This window comes from Leptodactylus fuscus, chromosome 4 (assembly GCF_031893055.1).
Source record: "Leptodactylus fuscus isolate aLepFus1 chromosome 4, aLepFus1.hap2, whole genome shotgun sequence".
NCBI lineage: Eukaryota > Metazoa > Chordata > Amphibia > Anura > Leptodactylidae > Leptodactylus > Leptodactylus fuscus.
The window spans coordinates 161,078,170-161,098,938 of NC_134268.1; the positions used below are offsets into that span (position 1 = coordinate 161,078,170).

At 40.4% G+C, this 20,769-nt stretch overlaps 1 protein-coding gene across 1 annotated transcript in view; it reads left to right on the top strand.

The window, feature by feature from the left end:
• MRPL3 (mitochondrial ribosomal protein L3) overlaps positions 1–8,799 on the top strand; it is a 60,933-nt gene extending 52,134 nt beyond the window's left edge. Inside the window, exon 10 of the mRNA XM_075272235.1 lies at positions 8,348–8,799. Within this exon, the coding sequence (XP_075128336.1) occupies positions 8,348–8,497 (150 nt within the window). The 3' untranslated portion in view covers positions 8,498–8,799. The remainder of the gene's footprint in view (positions 1–8,347) is intronic.
• The last annotated feature ends 11,970 nt before the right edge of the window (positions 8,800–20,769 follow it).

Below are 20,769 nucleotides of genomic sequence, written 5' to 3' on the forward strand. Positions count from 1 at the left end.
TTTGTCTGGTCAGAGTGTTCTGTAAGTGGCACTATACAGGTAATGTATGCATGAATCATTAGTTATGGCAATCCTGGTTGGAAGCAATACCGTAAAGGCAACATTCCCATTAGATAAAACTCAGGTTTGAAGTGTAAGGCTTGTTAGTATAAAATAAACTGATCGCTTGAGGTAATTAGAAAACTTCACACGAGTCCTGTGTATGACTTATTTAACACCCATTTCCCTCCCCTCAAGAAGGGTTCTTAATTGGAAGTTCACAGAAATCTTTAGTTTTGTGATCATAAGCACATTCTACCACCACAAGCCTACCCAGATTGCCCACTACCAGCCATAGCCTCCTTGGCAGATAATTAATACCTACCAGTAATTGACATTGTCTAAATTCATCCAAAGCAAATATTATAGCTTATAATGTAAGCAATACAAAAAAGGATTACTGAATGAGTATTACTTTAATTCACTACAATATAAGTCAATTCAAAGGTGAAATAAAATTCTGAAAGTTTATCAGGCTGATTCATGGTGAGGTTTATATTATACAGCACTATGTCCCAGCTGCTATAGAAGGAGTTCTCTTGCAGATGCCACAGTGGCTCTCATAAGGTATGTTCACACGCCGGAAACCTTTTACGCCACGTGACTTTTCCACATGGCTAGCTGCAGTGGGATGCTGATGCATCGGCATCCTGCTCCTGATTAGTCCCGAATGAATGGGCCTAAGCAGGAGTGTGTCTCGAGACACGGACACGGCAGCTGACTCAGCCAGGGAATCCGTGGGAAGATGGGGCATGAGGCTTCTTTTTCCCACTAGCGATTTTTTTCAGCAAGGGAAATGAAATGAATGGGAGGCCTTTTTGCAGGCAGATTCCGTGTCAAAATCCGCCTGCAAAAAACTCTGTGTGAATATACAGTGCTATGTACAATAGCAGCTTTGGGTTTGTTTTTGTTTTTTTTAATTTATCGTACCCCCTTTAATAGAATAAACAGTATAATATTTAATAGCTTAGTAAATCTTAGCGATTCATGACCGTTTCTTATTTTTCTATGAGTACATTATCACTTTGGATCTTAGAGAAGGTTAATAATGAAGAAAGTATATTCAGGCAAACGCCACACAACTACTGGAATATCCGCTGTATAAATTGATAGATCGCGCTTATGCACAAGAGTTACACCTTTCACATCCTGATACTGATCCATCTAGTGGAATCTGGAAGTGCTGAATTGAAGAGTATATATTGTGAACTGAGCAGGGTTATAGCTTTCTATTCAGAGTCGCTACAGGAATACAAAGCTGCCAATCTCCTGTTATCTCCTGCCATTTACTTAGTGAATACACAACTCCTCTTCCTTTTGAGTCTATCTGCCTGGCAACAGAAGATGTATCCTTTAAGAAATAGCATAGATTTTTGATTCTATCGACAGACACTATTAGTTTTCCCCTATTCTGAGGTTTGTCGAAGTGTTCCTTAGAGACTATAATTTTCACAGAAGCGTCTGTTAAGTGCTGTTGCATCTCATCTTTTGCATTGGGTATTTCTGTCCTGTAGAACCAACTAATCTCCCTTCCATTCCCATAGTGTCTGCATAAAAAGATTTACGCAATTACCCTATGGTTTTGACTTTTCTTTATGTTAACATGTTTTCTGATCAGAAGGCGATCACGATCTTGAGCAGAAGCCAATAGTGGCACTATCAATCAAAGTTTTCATTTTCCGATTAGGTAAATTCTGGTTACCAAAACCTCTGAGTATTCCAATTCTGGGATTTCTGTTACTATGAGAAGTCTGAATGACAGCCATGTAAGAGGCAAATGTCCGGCAAAGACTTCTAGTCTAGAAGCAGGTATTGCCTGGTGGTCTCAAGATCAGCTGAGCGCTGAAACCGCTCCCACTTGCCAGACAGCCTATTTAAATAGATCCAACAATTACAGTAATAGACTAGTCATTAACTGAAATGGGACTTATTGTTCCTCACAAAGCTCAGCTTTCACATTACTGAAAGGGCATCCAGAAATAAACCCTTTCAAACCTAGGAATCCGGAAGCAAGACAGACCATCGAAAATTATAAGCTGTGGCCAGACACTATATCACATAGTCAGCCACTTCCACAAAACATACATCTAATGTATATGGGCACCCTTAGGATTTAGATCACACTCATTATGGCTTTTTTGTGTCCTCCTTCTGACATACCAGTCAAATTATGGAAAAGCTGTGCTGTTAAAGGTTGGTGTTTCCCCGATGGTTTTCTGCAAGAACCAGTAAAGGAATCCATGTACTGCTGTAGGAATAAAATCCACAATTAAAGCTATCCTATCATTTTTTTTTATAACTAACACATAGGAATATCCTTAAGAAAGGCAGTTCTTCTCCTTCCTTTAGATGTCTTCTCTGCAACGCCATTCGGTAGAAATCCCGGTTTTTGCCGGTAGGCAAATGAGTTCTCTCGCAGCACTGGGGGCGGGCCCCAATGCTGTGAGAGAACTCTCCAGCAACGCCTCCATCTTCTTCAGGAACGGCTTCTTATATAGCAAGAAAACATATAAACTTGTGAATGAAATTTCACGTGGTAGATATAAAGACAGCTTGTTGTGCTGGTCCAGTTCATTGCCAAGGGTCTGCGGGTTTGGCCCCTGTCCACCTCTTAGTAACATACACATAATTATTTGGTTAACAGCAATATAAACATTACTTTCTTCAAATGGGTTACGGGACATAAAAAGTTAAATTTAAAACCATCAAAAACAAATAAAACCCAATAAAATAGTTTTTAGTAATCTGAAGAATTTGTTATTATATGATTATTAAAAATGAGCTCTTGGGAGAAGACTTCAGAAGGATTTTTAATAATCATTAAATATCAAGCTCTTAACTTTTTCTGTCATTTATTTTATTGGGTTGTTTTTCTGTTCTTCTTTCTAATTTACGTTACCAGATCAGTTCTATTGTAGAGAACCCGTGCACTACGTGTAGTCCACCAAAGTAACAGTCCTAAGTGCGAAGGCCAAGACGTAAAATAAGGTGGATGTAGGCAGTCGATAAGTTTATTAGGATCTTGTACGCCAGATATTTTGGGTGAGATTTATAAAGCCTGGTGTTTTCAATGTCCATCTTCATATCCTGTGTGTCACAACCTCCGCCAGACCATGTACATGGAGTGAAATGTACACCAGTATGTAGTTGTCCTAGATTTCCAGCATCATTTACCCGTGCACTGGCATAGATTAATAGAGTCAAAAGCTATAGGAGTACATGGAGCCATTGTATCCAATTGTAACATTTCAGATTACAAGTAACTTTTTATTTTATAGATCCATTATCTTGAATAACTCCTTATTCCTATTACACCCTATTCTGTTTCTGATTTGTACATGGTGTACTGCAGATTCATGTTATAGATTTATTGGCGATCACGTTTTTGTAGGGTTTCGCCTCGCAGTAGACTCTTATTTAACACATTTTGTTTCCTTCTGTCCTGATTTTTCTGTAGCATTAAACCTTCAGGGAACTATAACTGAAGTTTCCATACAGAGAAATAAAAAAAACAAACCGTAGTATTCACATAAAGGTTTCTGACAGACGTGAATAGATTTCAGATTGCACAAGCTGTTCTCTGGCAGCTGGGGAAAGTGGCTTCCCTTTGCTGTCACATTCTAAGCTGGTTTTTGTATGAGCGCAGCTTTGAGACGCGGAACAGGTGGTTGTTCGGGATTTTGAGAGAAGGTGTTGCTTTTGTGTATTTATTTTTATACTGTGAGAATCGGTGATTATGCGTTGTATAGGTATTTTACATTCACGAGGCCTGTGTGTTATATCTTTGCTTGATATCCGAGGCTCTGTATACCCCAGTTACAGCATACCTTACAGCAAAGCTTATTGTCTTTACACGTTTCCACAAGGCTGTATCTTGAAGCTTATGGTCACCTTTGGACACCTTTGACATACAAAACTGAAGTGCTGTTAGGATGCATTCACACATTCATGCTTTTGCATTTTTTTCCTGAAGAGCCGGATGTGCTTTATATGTTCTCTACCCTCTATGATCCACCTCTGGTTTCTACTGTAGAGCTGCATGCAAAAAAAAAAAAAAGCCATTAAAAAGCTTTTATTAAAAACATAACATAAAAAGCCTATATTGCGTTTTACTTGTGTTCTGTTTGCTATAATGAAATCTATAGAAAAATGCCTGAACAAAATCCATACCCAGAGTATGCTGCAATGCAAAGTTAGAGGCAAAAAGCAACAAAAAAGGCCCAAATTACCAAGGGTTACCTATCTAACTACAAAACAGTCAGTAATAAGATATAGCTGGAACTAGAAGTGAGCCCTTGTGTGGCCACATTCGGGACACCTAGTGGCAGCCGGCAGCGTTACTGAGCAATTGCATTGGTTATGATCTGATGTGGGCAAAAACTGTTCACCAGTCACAATTATTGTACTGTACACTAAACAGCTTCTGAAAACCTTAACTCCAGCAATGTAAGTGTTTTATATTGGAATGATTACAATAGTTTTTAGGGTGAAGGCATATAAGGCAGTGGCAGCTGCATGGCAGGCCGCCGGGGTCTTCACTCAGATTGTCAATGGTGTATGGATTATTACTTGTACAGCTAAATTTGCAAAACCATGTGGTGGTAACAGAGGACCAAGGGATAATAAATGAGAGACTGTTGGTCTGATCTGCATTATTGTATGTAACCCCCAAATGTAAAGCACCATGGAATTAATGGTGCTATATAAATAAATAATAATAATCTGCAGGTGGCGCCACATATAGTGTCTGTATTAAGTAGTAGCTCACAAAATAGATTTGTTTTACTTCTATTCACATGCAGCAGATCACATCATCATCGGTATGGGGAAGATTACCGTGTATACTTGAGTATAAGCCGAATTTTTAAGCACAATTTTTGTGCTGAAAAAGCCCCCTTTGGCTTATACTCGAGTCAAGCAAAAAAAAAAAAAAAGCCGCAATAGTAATGTATAGAATCTGCCATAAAATAGTGGAAATTAAAAAAAAAAAAAAGAAGCTTTAAAAAAAAAAGAAAAAAAAATTCTAAATCCCTCCTTTCCCTAGAGTACATATAAAAGTAGAAAATTACTGTGAAACACATACACATTAGGTATCCATGTGTCTGAGAGTGCCCGGTCTACTGAATGTAGGGTATCTGCAGTGCTCCTGTTCCGTCGGGAAGGGGTTAATAGGAGCACTGCAGATACCCTATATTCAGCCAGGCTGAGTTCCACGTGGGGGGGGGGAAACTCAGTCCTCAAGCTCAGGGAAGGGGCAAACAAACAACCAAAACATCCCCTTTCCCAGCACCCAGCAACTACTGCACCAAAAAACCATTTTAATTTTTGAAAATTTTCCAGTAGCTGCTGCATTTCCCCCCTAGGCTTATATTCGAGTCAATACGTTTTCCCAGTTTTTTGTGGTAAAGTTAGGGGGGCGGCTTATACTCGAGTATATACAGTAGTTATTAATTTGCAATTGTTTGTTCCCATACAATTTGCCTTTGTCAGCAGCATAAGGGGAATTGATTTTATCTCTGGAACGAACTGGGCATGTGTAAATGCGAAACTGATCTAAAATGAGCTTTTGTATGAACAGTGCCTTAACACTAAGCCCCCATGTAGTATCGCACTGCAGGAAAAACCGTGGCGGAAACTCATCGCGGTTCTTCCCACAGTACTTTGCACAGAAAGTTAGCAGAGGTTTCCTCTGTGGGCTTTCTACTTCAAATAACTTACCTATAGGGAAACCACCATTGTTTCCTTAGGTATAATTGACTTGCTGTGATTTCCAATACCACAACTGTTTTGGAAATCACAGCGTATCCGCTGCGTGTATTTTACCACTAAATAAGAATGGGATTCTCTAGAATACCATCCACTTTGGTGTGACTGTAAAACGCTGCATTTTTTCCCCACGGCGTTTACGCCACACGGGGCCCCATTTTCGAGGTGTTTTCCGGGCAGAATATGAATTTTCAAAAAAGTTGGCTGTCCTGGCAGCAGCTGGATCTAGTAAGAGTGCCATCTTTGTGTCGCCAGTATATGGACATTCAAATGATGCCACACTCCAGGGACATAAGGCGAGTGCTATGCTGTGGGCTCTACGTAAATACTGCCAGGACAGCCACTGATGTTTCGTCATTGGTGACAGTTTTCATATGTCCAGATTTGGGCTTATCTAAGACAGAACCAGTCGCACGAAATTTGGCAAGCATTTTGCCAACTGTGGCATGGGAGATGGGTAGTCTCATAGGATTTCTTGCATTGAAGTCTGTTGCAATGACCCGTGTACTGCGTTCACCAGACATCAACACAATGTCCGCTCCTTGTCGGTTAACCCCTGCATGTCAATGGCTGTAACATTAAGAAACGTGTCAATAACTTGATAATAGATTGAGATGAGCGAGCACTATTCGGAACAGCCGTTCCGAATAGCACACTCCCATAGAAATGAATGGACATAGCCGGCACGTGGGGGTTAAGCGACCAGCCGCCAGCAAACTGTGCATGCCGGCTGCTTCCATTCATTTCTATGGGAGCGTGCTATTTGGAACGGCTGTTCCGAATAGTGTTTGCTCATCTCTAATAATGAATAAAGCTACATTAAAAATTAGCACACCATTGTTTTTCTTGTATTTTCCATGTGTTTGATGTGTCACATGACCCCCTTCCCATTTAAAAAAAGGTAAAGTTGAATCCAAAATGATGGCTTTGCAGATGGCCGCCATGGGCATCACCCGGCCTCAAATGTTTCCCCTTCTCCCATGTACTAATAAGCCACAAACAGTAAAGTGATATCTAGGTGTATCCATTGTTATGGCCCACCCTGTAGATATATGGAACAGTTTTTACAACACACATGCCGTGTGTCAGAGAAATGTGACTCTACAGTGATCCCACTAATTCCAATACCTTTTTAGAAAATATATATATTTTTTTTCATATAGTGTATATAGGTCAAGTAGAAAAAAAATATTTTACACCTTTTTTCCTACGTCACGCAAAATTGTAATAGACAACGTTGTCTTTGCTGTAGGATTTTTGTAAAATCTCTAGAACCACAACGGATAAAAAAATACATTAGAGAAGTTCAATAACAAAAACACAAATAAGCCTTTGAAACGCTCCTCAGGGCATGGATCCGGAACTGAAGAACTTTAACAATAAAGGAATTCTGAGCCGCAGGGTAGGATTTAGGCGTACAAGCAATCCTGCTTAAAGTATTTTCCTGAAAACCAGTTTGTCTCTCTAGTCCTAGAGTCAAAGCCATGAATAGTAAGTAGGTTTCACAGAGCATGCCCAAAGGTGAAGGATACATGTTATGTGTGTTAATAACATGTGAAAAGTACTGGATGTGTAGCAAGGCGTTCAGTCTCTGAGTTTTACATGAATGTTTGTGAGTTTTGAAATTTACCACCTTAAAGGGTTCTACCAAATCTTGCTATTTTATGGTGTATTCTTGGGACCAAGGTAATAAAGAGCATGGGTGCATACGAGTGTAAAGACGGGTTATCAAACTTGGGGTTATTCAGTTGAAAAAAAGACATTTTAGGGATGACCTTATTACAAATATATGAATGGATATTTCCAATGATCTCTATAGCAATACCTGCAACTATGACAAGGGGGCATCATCTACTTGTAGACAAAAAGAAAATTTTTACCATGGGTGGAGCTTCTTTACTATAAAAACTGTGAAACTATATCTCACTGCCCAGGTTGTGGTGATGGTTGATAATGGTTCACAACTTCAAGAGGGGGCCTGGATGAAAATAAGAACAGCACAAGTTTTGGGATAATATAATAATCCAGGAATGTAGTTCAGTTGCCATGTATGGAGTAGGGAAAGAATGCTTCTGTTGGGCCAATTTGCATCAGCCTCATTGGAGGTTTTTCTTTCCTCTGTATCAGCTTTATCCAACCCTATCTGCTATGTTATTATGGTACAGGAACCTACACAGATCAGCAGTGTTCAGAGCAGCGTTCTGAGCTAAAATTAGATGGCATGGCCAGTACACAGCAATTGCATTGCAGCTTCATTTTCCATCTTCCTCCTTTACCACAAATCCTGTTGCGTCACTTCCACACCATACCATGTATACAGTTTTTTGATGGAATGAAAGGTCTGGAGATGGACTCACAAAACACACCAGGGTTTGTCTTCTTGTTTATGAGCCTGTATGTACATCGGCCTCCACTATGACAACTCTTGGATGAATCGTATACAGCATGTGGGACACACAGTTATTTGTCTGGCTATCTATATTGTCATAGTCTAGTACATTATAGTAATGGTAAAATATCATTTCATTTTTATATTTTGTAGATTGCGGACACAATACTTGCTGTGAAACAGAAAGGCTTTGAAAATCTTCCTTTTCCTACTTATTTTGCTGATGGAGATGAAGAGCTGCCAGAAGACCTTTACGATGAGGAAGTATTCCAGTTCAATGAGCCCTCTGTCAAATACTCTTAGCATATCTGACATCTTCATTCATATAGGTGTTGTCATCAGATCACTGCGCTCCTGTAATTTATGAAGGACAGAGGTTTCCAAAGGGTTTCCTTTTTTACTGCTGCCACTTCTGTTCATGAAGGACGCGGAGACGTTAACAGGTTTTATCATGAGCAGCTCTTCAGATGGATTCTGTCAGCAGTCTATGCAGTGGTTTTTTTATGGATCTTGTAGATGCCTAAGAGCCAATGATTCTAAGTATCTTCACTCTATTGACTTCTCTAGAGGAATGTGGATGGTGAATAAAGGTTATTTGATAATAATTGCATTTTGTTCCATCATGTTCTTACATTGTATTTTCATATGTTATCAATTACAAATGATCTCCAGTACATTGAAGCACATGCAACTTTTGGTATGGTAAAGCTGATGTTAAAGCACTTGCCTGTTAGGGTAGATGTACACATTACTACTCTACCAGGATTATATGTATATTAGAGATGAGCGAGTAGTATTCAATCGAAGACCTCCCCGCCACAGGTATGTGTGTAAGCGGTCATATACCAATATTCGATGTGTTTAACCCCTTGGTATTTGAGGAGATCATACAGGCATGTGGAGGCCACGCACACTACTCAGCCTCATCAGGAGCATTCCCAGACATTTTAGGTAGCTCATACAGGCACGTGGAGGCCACACACACTACTGAGCCTCATTTTTATATAACAATTGTGAAAAAAATAATAAGGATTGAGTCCTACCACATGCTTGGGCTTCCTCTGGAGGTGCAAGACCTTTCCTCCGGACTGTGAGGCAAATCGTAAAGAGGTTATGGTGAAGAGATGATCCGCAATCACTCCAGGAGCCGCTGATAAAATTCCAATACTTTATTCCATTCAAGTTAAAATAGACAGCATACAAAAATAGGTAGGAAAACACACATAGTGGTTAAAAGAGTCGCTTACGCGTTTCGGGGTTACCCCCTTAATCATAGCATGTTGTATGTTAGAGAATACGAAATAAATAAATGTTAAGCACAGGTGTTTCTGTTCATTATCCGGTCACGTGTAGTGTTTGTCAATTTAAAAAACAAATAAAGTTTCTTTTAAATTTTTTTTTTTTTGGAGCGTGTTCGTATTTTTATGTATAATAAAGTTATACCATTCTTTTTGTTTGTTATTTACATATTGTGCAAAAAGTTTGTACATGTATTTTATAAACCTGTTTAATTATTCAAACATATTTTTAGTTTATGCGATATCTTAAACTATGTAAAATAGAAACATAAAGTTATTTTTGATGAATACATAGTATCCTAGTGTCCACATCATGCTGGACATAAGATATAGATAGAAGTGATATTTGCAAAGAAATTTACCAAGAAATTTACAAAGAAATTTACATCGTTTAGTAAGATATCGCATGCCGCCATAAAAATATCGCACTAATATGTGCGATTTATATGCGATATTTACAAATACAAAATATTTTATTTTCATTATAAAACAGCATAGAAACATGTTCTTCAGGATAAATTTATCTTACCTCATGAAAAAACAACTAGATGGTAACTAATGGTAATAGTTAGATGACAACAAATAACTGGTGGCAAATAGATGATAAATGTTAATGCAGGTACTAGATGAATAAATGAATAAATGAATAAAACGCCCCCTTATATAATTGGACCATCCTGGTCCCGTAGTTGAAATAAACCCATAAGCTTTAAGCTTTAAGAAAGATAGGAACCAGTAGATGATACATGGGGCCTCTGTGAGACTTTGTCCCGGTCACGTGACCGGATTGGACCAATGAAATGGGTCCCGGCCACGTGTTCGAAAAGGACCAATGAATTTCCAAAATTATAGAGATCAGCAATTTTAACATTTAAGTACACATAAGTTTCACACAGTGGCTATGCCACCACGTCGCACCAGCAAGAGGACAAGACAGAGCGGCACAGCCCCACCCACCCGCACCAACAAGGGACAACAACACACGACACCCAACACGAAAAAGGCGAAAGAAATCCACAGCACCCAAGGTGGGTGGCCATTGTAATAATGATTGTACATAAGCTTTTGTATATCGAAAACCAGAGGATGCAATATTATATTTATTTTGTTTAACAAATGAACATAAGATAGAATAGGGCATATTTGTTCTTAATAGATATATGATAAATCCGATCTTATATTCATTCCCGCAGGTATTCTGCTATTAAAATTCAGGATGTACCATGCTTCCCTTTTCAATAGATATGTTTTAATATTGCCCCCTCTTTTAGGCTGACTTAATACTTCTATGCCCCAAAATGCCAAAGTTTGTACATTTCCTTTGTGAATCGTTGCGAAATGACGTGAAACTCCCGACATCGCCTCATTTATAGTTTTAGTGCTATCTTTAATATGTTCCATTATACGTATTTTTAAGTTTCTAGTGGTGCAGCCAATATAGTCTATGTTGCATTCAGTGCATTTGATGCAGTAAACAACATTTTGGCTCTCACAAGTGATATGTGTTTGAATTGTACAGCTAAAATTGGCTGCAGAGCTAGTTACCACTTGTTTGTTTGTGGTATATTTACACACCTTGCAGTTGTAAAATTTACATTTATAAAAACCTTTGGAGATAGTTTCGTTTATAATGTTTTTGGACTTCGTGGGTAAACAACTAGGAGCCAACATGTTGCCCAATGTATCTGCTCTTTTAGCCACATAATTAACACCTTGACTTAAAAGTTTGTTAGTGATTGGATCCGTTTCGAGAATTGGGAGATTTTTTTGAATTATTCTTTTGATGTCATTGAATTGGGAACTATATTTGGTGGAGAAAAACATACCCTTGGCTCTAACTTCTTGTTTTTTGTCTTTGTTAGGATGTACTCCTAACAATAAATCATTTCTATTTTTATTTTTCATTTTTTTCTGTGCTCTATTTAAGATCCATTCAGGATATTTTCTAGATCTCAAACGGTGTAATGTTTCTTTCTCCATAGCCTCATAATCTTGGGTGTTACTACAAGCTCTTTTTGTTCTGGTCAATTCTCCCACTGGAATACTGGCTATGGTATGTTTCGGATGATTACTGTTGGCCATCAATATGGTGTTGCCTGCGGTTTTTTTACGATGAAGTTTAGTTATGACCCTCTGTGTATCCGCCGAGCCCTCCAGTGATACATCCAAAAAATCAATGCATGTGGGTTCATGACAGAACGTAAATTTGAGACCATATTCATTGGACTGTAAATAATTGATGAAGTCTGGTATGGGCGCTATATCTCCATCCCAAACAATTAGGATATCATCAATATAGCGCCCATACCAGACAAGATGTGAAGAAAAAGGGTTAGTATAAACAAAAATAGTTTTTTCTTCCCAAAAAGATAACAAAAGATTTGCCAAAGAAGGTGAGAAAGGGGCACCCATGGGGGCCCCCTTTAACTGTAAATAATAAAAGTCTCCAAACATGAAAAAATTGTGTGAAAGCAAAAACATTGTTATGGAAAGAATATATTCACAGGAGGACTCAGTGATGACGCTGTATTTATAAAGATGATGCGCTAAGGCATCAATTGCTTCTCTGTGAGGGATGTTAGGATATAGTGCGCAAATGTCGCAACTTAGCCAGTTGTATTTATCTTTCCATACAAATTTATCAAAGGTTTTTAGGATTTCTCTGCTATCCTTAACAAATCCTGTTGTCCTATTAACGAGAGGTTGCAAGATATTATCTAACCAAATTCCCAAATTTTCACACAAAGAATTATTGCTGGAGATAATAGGTCTTAATGGAGGAGGATTAACTTCCTTGTGTAATTTAGGTAAGCCGTATAGGACAGGAGTTGTGGGAGTTAGATTGCAAAGAAATTTAGCTTCTATGTCGCTGAAAATACCTAGAGATACCCCTTCCTCAACTAACATCTTTAATTCCTGGCCGAATTTTATAGTGGGATTGAATGTTAGTAGTTTGTAAGTGTCTGTATCACTGAGGATTTTGAGACAGCTTTCTTCATAATCTTGACGGTTCATGACAACCGTTTTACCCCCCTTGTCGGCCCTCTTAATGACAATCGTATCTATTTTTTTCAGTTGGTTAAGGGCTAGTTGTTCTTTATATGTTAAATTTCTGTTTTTGCTATTGGTCTAAAGAAGAAGTATTAAGTCAGCCTAAAAGAGGGGGCAATATTAAAACATATCTATTGAAAAGGGAAGCATGGTACATCCTGAATTTTAATAGCAGAATACCTGCGGGAATGAATATAAGATCGGATTTATCATATATCTATTAAGAACAAATATGCCCTATTCTATCTTATGTTCATTTGTTAAACAAAATAAATATAATATTGCATCCTCTGGTTTTCGATATACAAAAGCTTATGTACAATCATTATTACAATGGCCACCCACCTTGGGTGCTGTGGATTTCTTTCGCCTTTTTCGTGTTGGGTGTCGTGTGTTGTTGTCCCTTGTTGGTGCGGGTGGGTGGGGCTGTGCCGCTCTGTCTTGTCCTCTTGCTGGTGCGACGTGGTGGCATAGCCACTGTGTGAAACTTATGTGTACTTAAATGTTAAAATTGCTGATCTCTATAATTTTGGAAATTCATTGGTCCTTTTCGAACACGTGGCCGGGACCCATTTCATTGGTCCAATCCGGTCACGTGACCGGGACAAAGTCTCACAGAGGCCCCATGTATCATCTACTGGTTCCTATCTTTCTTAAAGCTTAAAGCTTATGGGTTTATTTCAACTACGGGACCAGGATGGTCCAATTATATAAGGGGGCGTTTTATTCATTTATTCATCTAGTACCTGCATTAACATTTATCATCTATTTGCCACCAGTTATTTGTTGTCATCTAACTATTACCATTAGTTACCATCTAGTTGTTTTTTCATGAGGTAAGATAAATTTATCCTGAAGAACATGTTTCTATGCTGTTTTATAATGAAAATAAAATATTTTGTATTTGTAAATATCGCATATAAATCGCACATATTAGTGCGATATTTTTATGGCGGCATGCGATATCTTACTAAACGATGTAAATTTCTTTGTAAATTTCTTGGTAAATTTCTTTGCAAATATCACTTCTATCTATATCTTATGTCCAGCATGATGTGGACACTAGGATACTATGTATTCATCAAAAATAACTTTATGTTTCTATTTTACATAGTTTAAGATATCGCATAAACTAAAAATATGTTTGAATAATTAAACAGGTTTATAAAATACATGTACAAACTTTTTGCACAATATGTAAATAACAAACAAAAAGAATGGTATAACTTTATTATACATAAAAATACGAACACGCTCCAAAAAAAAAAAAATTTAAAAGAAACTTTATTTGTTTTTTAAATTGACAAACACTACACGTGACCGGATAATGAACAGAAACACCTGTGCTTAACATTTATTTATTTCGTATTCTCTAACATACAACATGCTATGATTAAGGGGGTAACCCCGAAACGCGTAAGCGACTCTTTTAACCACTATGTGTGTTTTCCTACCTATTTTTGTATGCTGTCTATTTTAACTTGAATGGAATAAAGTATTGGAATTTTATCAGCGGCTCCTGGAGTGATTGCGGATCATCTCTTCACCATAACCTCATTTTTATATGTTTTAAGGACATTACATCAAAGTTGGATCAGCCTGCAGTGTGTTTTTCCACTTTAATTTTGGGGGGAGACTCTAAGTCCAGGCCTCCATTGGTTAATACATTTGATTTCCATTGATAATTTTTGTGTGATTTTGTTGTCATCACATTCAACTTTGTACAGAACAAAGTATTCAATGAGAATATTTCATTCAATCAGATCTAGGATGTGGGTTTTTTTTTTGAGTGTTCCCTATATTTATTTGAGCAGTGTACATCTTGATCTATGTGAGGAAAGGGCAACTTCAAAAAGCGTTGCTATCTTCTTATGCTAGGCAGCTGCTTAGAAGAACCCATGGCTGTTGTTTTTTCGGCACAAGGTTAGAGGAGGCTTGGGATTATAAAGCTGTAAAATTTGCATCACTTGTCCTTTCCTAACAATGATAGTGAACAAGCCATAACCCTAACTGGTTAACTAATATCTGAGACCTTGGTAAAAGTTATGTGCACACAAATCTATAAGGGTTCCCAAAGTTTTGCAAGGTACTCCTTTCTCTTTTCTAATAATACACTGATATTGCTTAAAATTATAGACAAGAGTGTTTAATCTTTAGCTTTATTCCTTTTAAAGATCATTTGAACTTGCTTAAAGGGGTATTCCCATGTACATAATAATATCTAAATTTGTAGATAATTAAAAGTTAAACATTTTTGCAAATATAAGTAGTTAAAAATTCTGCAGCGTTTTAAAGATTTTCTCTAACTATATTAGTGGTGACAGTCTTTTATCTTAATCGGTTGCCAATGGATATGACCACAAATGTAGAAACTTTCTATGGTCTGGGACTTGTTAGGAACTCAGTTATGACTTTCTTATTGTAGCTGGGTTATCAGGCAGGGACACTACATGTATCAGAAGATATCCCGGCCACAATAAGGAAATCATGGCTGATTTTCTGACCTTAGCAAGGTCCTTGACTATTCATGGTCGTATTCACTAGCAACCAATCAAGATAATAACTTGTGACCACAAGATATTTAGAGAAAATCTTTAAGACAATTCAAAATGTTTAGTTACTTATATTTACAAAAAGGTTTAACTTTTAATTATCTACAAATTTAAAAATAATTATATTCATGGGAATACTCCTTTAACTATTCTCAATAACAGTCATTTTGACCAGGGGTGTCCAAACTTTGTATGCCACTGTAAATGTGACCACACGTAAAAGATTGCTTAAAGTGATTCTATCATTAAAATTACATTTTTTGTCCCTAAAACGTAGGAATAGCCTTAAGAAAGTCTATTCTTCTCCTATCTTTAGATGTCTTCTCCGCGCCGCCGTTCAGTAGAAATTCCAGTTTTCTTCGGTATGCAGATGAGTTCTCTTGCAGCACTGGGGCTGTCCCCAGCGCTCAAACAGTACTGGGGGCGTCCCCAATGCGAGAGAAATCTTCAGCGACGCCTCTATCTTCTTCTGGAACGCCCTCTGCCTGTGTCTTCTTCCATCTTCGGATTCAATCTTCTAGGCCTCGGGCAGAGTCGACTGCGCATGCCCATTTTTCTTGTAGCCACGGGTATGCGCAGTCTTCTCTGCCCGAGGCCTAGAAGATTGAAACCCAGAACAGAAGAAGGTAGAGGCATCTCTGGAGATTTCTCTCACAGTGCTGTTTGAGAGCTGGGGCCCGCCCACAGTGCTGCAAGAGAACTCCTTTGCATACCGAAGAAAAAATGGGATTTCTACCGAACGGTGGAGCGGAGAAGACATCTAAAGGTAGAAGAAGAATAGCCTTTCTTAAGGCTATTCCTACGTTTTAGGGACAAAAAATGTCATTTTAATGATAGAATCCCTTTAAAGACTCCAATTTCTATTAAACCAATTCAATACAGTATCATAATATGCTAACCAAAGCTTTGACAGACTGTAATTCACAACTACTGCCTGGCCACACCCAGAAACATGCAGGATAGTTAGCATATCAGTATGTGATAAGTTATCACAAAATCATGTTGTTTTTAGAAAAGTTGCTTAACGCTAGGTTCACACCTGCGTTCTGGTCTCCGTTCTGTGCTTTCCGTCTTCTGCATGCCAGAAGACGGAAAGCACAGACCGAGTCCAGCAATGAGTGGCGGTGAACGTTTTATGCTCTCCGCCGCGAAACCGGATTTTTTAATCCGGACACAGAGTATTGCATGTCCGACTCTGTGTCTGGTTTAAAAAACCCGGTTTCGCGGCGGAGAGCGCAAAACCCTCACTGCCGCTCACGGCCAGACAGCTTTCTCACCCATTCAAATGAATGGGTGAAAGAGACTCCTGCAGGTTTCCGTCTCCTGCTCTGTTTTATGCAGGAAACGGAAACCTGCAGAACGGACACCTGGGCGCAGATGTGAATGAGCCCTTACTTGTGAAAAGCTTATCTGAACAAGTATCTGTGCCATGTAGCTTATGTTCCTTTTCCAAGAAATTCTGCATTTGATGTATATGCTAGGAGATTTTGATATGAATAGAAGGTAAAGCTTGAACTCTTCTATATATGAAAAATGCCTGACCCCTGCGATTGTTGGTTGTAGCTGATAGTGCCTGTTCATTTCATTTTACAGCAGTGGCCTGTATGGGACAAATAAAACTTTACAGGTCACCATTCAAATGAATGGCCAACAAAGTAAATAATGAACGTGTCCTCCAGAATTGTACTGGCTCATCGAAGTTGGGGACAATTTTATGATGTTCAAACACCGTGGGGAAGGTAGCTAGATAGAAACATTGGTGCGGACCCAAACAGTCAAGACAGGGACGCAAACTATGCAGAAAACTGGTTTATTTAGAAAAAACTGGAAAATAAATAAACCTTCACTTCAGGCAAAAATGAGTAAAACAAAATAGAGCCTTCACTTCAGGCAAAACATAAACAAATTCCTGCTCATCCGAGCGACTAACTAAATAGAAGTTCTAACCTAACTGTATGTGTGGCTCACCACCGGCCTTACAAGCACAAATTGGTCTCACTGGACTCAGGGTTACAGGACAGACCCTACTGCCTCCTCACTTCTTGGATCTGCCTTGAAATGCAGGTTCTGCAGCCTTTTATGGGCTAGTAATGAACCTATGACCCACACCTGGGGCTGAGACCTCTTCCAGACCCGCAGTGGACCACACATAAGTCAGGAATCTGGGGCTGATATAGCAGTACTTTGCCTTTCACCTTCTCACAACCCCAATAGCATACATGTCCTCTAACACTGTGCATGTTATATACTATTAGAAAGCTGTTATTACACTGAATTATGCAGGGCTGTAAAGACTGTCCTACTGACCATACAATGATATTGGCCGCTAAGAACAGCATACGAATGTTATATAACACTAGCTATAACCCGCAACTTCGTCGGTGGCCCCCTGATGCCTGCGCAAACCACCTGCACCACCGTGGGCCCCGACGCCCCTCTACTTGTGGCCAGAGCGGGCCTGCCACCAGTATCTTGCCCCCCCCCCCCCATCTCTGCCCCCAGTATGTTGTCCCCCCCATCTCGGCCCCCAGTATGTTGTCCCCCCCATCTCTGCCCCCAGCTTCATGTCCCTCCCATCTCTGCCCCCAGTATCTTGTCCCCCCGTCTCTTCCCCCAGTATTTTGTCCCCCCATCTCTGCACCCAGTACCTTGTCCCCCCCATCTCTGCCCCCAGCTTCATGCCCCCCCTTCTCTGTCCCCAGTTCACTTCATGTGCCCCCAGTCTCATGTTCCCCCATCCCTGCCCCCACCCCCTACATCGTCCCCCGTGTAGTATCTCTCACCTTTGTCTCTCTCCTCTGCTCCCTCTGCTGGCTGCCTGCACACACTGCTCCTGCTGGTCCCTGTGGCGTTTATGTAGCAGAGCAGGCCCAGCGTCATAGCACCCAGACGCCGGACCTCGCTGTGCTTCATACAGGACGCAGGCAGCAGGAGAAGTGTGTGGAGCGGAGGAGAGAGCCAAAGGTGAGAGCTACTATACGGGGGACGATGTAGGGGGGGAACTGAAGCTGGGGACACCTCCTCCCCTGGAACCTTCCCCCCCCCCCCCCCGGGACACCCCCTTCCCCCACTGCACTGACCTGTATGTGTAGTGTGGGGTGCAGCAGCCTTCTCCTCCTCCGCGATGTGTGTAGGCAGCGTGGTATAGCTGCGGCTCCCTGTGGGCGGCCGCCATCTTCCTCACTGTGTCCCTGGTGAATCGGCACGCCCACATTCAACCCCCAACCTATGATGCTGCAGCCCTGGCTCCATAGCCCGCCCACAGCCTGCCCTGCACCAATAGGAGGAGCATGGACAGACCAGCGCTGGCAGAATGCCAGCTTCTATAGCCGAGGTGGAGGGGTCTTTGGAGGGTGACGGTGGCGATTTGGGGTGAGTGACCCACATTTAAAGTAGCCTATTCGACTTTCGTGGGAAATATGTAGGTGTGTGTGAAATTTCACCCAAATCCATTCAGCAGTTTGGCTGTGATTGAGGAACAAACATCCAAATATCCAAACTCACAAACATTCACCTTTATAATATTAATAGGATGTACAATGTAAGAGGGCAGAAAAGAACCTGTTAGTGAAAACCCTGTGATTCCTTCCTCCCTTTAAAGCTTATTTTGTACAGTGACTATAAAATAAGTTTTACATATATGCTTGTGAATTAAAATCTGTACAATTACAAAAGAAAAAAATAAGTTATACAATTTGTCAGTGTCATGAAAAATCGCATTGTCTAAGAATCCTGAGTTGGGCACACCATATCTGTAATGCATGAGTTGCATAAGTAATATGTGGCAGCAGATCCCATTGCCATCTGCCATTATTTTACTTGTGATGCTGCAGAGGGATGTAGCATTTTACTGTCACAATTCCTGTGAGGATTTAATTACCCTGACCCAGATTGCAGCGAATAAATTCATTTCTTGTCTCTTCTCCTAGTCCTCTTTTCCCAAGATTAATGAATCTATCTTTATTTTATCCTTGGGAGGGCATATGCTTACTAACACAAAAACAAATGCTTGATAAGTCACGGTCCTGCTCAATGTGTATGACTCAATTTTAGCAGAATCTGGATCACAAAGGTAGAAGTTGTAAACTTTCTGATATTAAATATGATTCGCGCATGAAAGTGAACTTACCTTTCTCCAAATGACAGTGACATGGGTACACAAAATTTCCACTGCATTAGGTGCCTGATTTTAGTAAAGACCTAGTGAACACTAAATGGCTTAAAGGGACTCTATCATTAGATTCCCTTTTTTTCAGTAATACCATGTTGGAATAGCCTTAAAGGGATTCTACTAGAGATGAGCGAACAGTGTTCTATCGAACACATGTTCGATCGGATATCAGGGTGTTCGCCATGTTCGAATCGAATCGAACACCACGTGGTAAAGTGCGCCAAAATTCGATTCCCCTCCCACCTTCCCTGGCGCCTTTTTTGCACCAATAACAGCGCAGGGGAGGTGGGACAGGAACTACGACACTGGGGGCATTGAAAAAAATTGGAAAAAGTCATTGGCTGCCGAAATCAGGTGACCTCCATTTTAGACGAATAGTGGATTTCAAATCCGGGTCATATGAGAATGTGAACTTTGTGACTATGAGACAGGGATAGCTGTACAGGCAGGGATAGCTAGGGATAACCTTTATTTAGGGGGGAATGTTATTAAAAATAACTTTTTGGGGCTCTATCGGGTGTGTAATTGTGATTTTTGTGAGATAAACTTTTTCCCATAGGAATGCATTGGCCAGCGCTGATTGGCCGAATTCCGTACTCTGGCCAATCAGTGCTGGCCAATGCATTCTATTAGCTTGATGAAGCAGAGTGTGCACAAGGGTTCAAGCGCACCCTCGGCTCTGATGTAGCAGAGCCGAGGCTGCACAAGGGTTCAAGCGCACCCTCGGCTCTGATGTAGGAGAGCCGAGGGTGCACTTGAACCCTTGTGCACCCTCAGCTCTGCTACATCAGAGCCGAGGGTGCGCTTGAACCCTTGTGCACACTCTGCTTCATCAAGCTAATAGAATGCATTGGCCAGCGCTGATTGGCCAATGTATTCTATTAGCCTGATGAAGTAGAGCTGAATGTGTGTGCTAAGCACACACATTCAGCTCTACTTCATCGGGCTAATAGAATGCATTGGCCAGCGCTGATTGGCCAGAGTACGGAACTCGACCAATCAGCGCTGGCTCTGCTGGAGGAGGCGGAGTCTAAGATCGCTCCACACCAGTCTCCATTCAGGTCCGACCTTAGACTCCGCCTCCTCCGGCAGAGCCAGCGCTGATTGGCCGAAGGCTGGCCAATGCATTCCTATGCGAATGCAGAGACTTAGCAGTGCTGAGTCAGTTTTGCTCAACTACACATCTGATGCACACTCGGCACTGCTACATCAGATGTAGCAATCTGATGTAGCAGAGCCGAGGGTGCACTAGAACCCCTGTGCAAACTCAGTTCACGCTAATAGAATGCATTGGCCAGCGCTGATTGGCCAATGCATTCTATTAGCCCGATGAAGTAGAGCTGAATGTGTGTGCTAAGCACACACATTCAGCACTGCTTCATCACGCCAATACAATGCATTAGCCAGTGCTGATTGGCCAGAGTACGGAATTCGGCCAATCAGCGCTGGCTCTGCTGGAGGAGGCGGAGTCTAAGGTCGGACCTGAATGGAGACTGGTGTGGA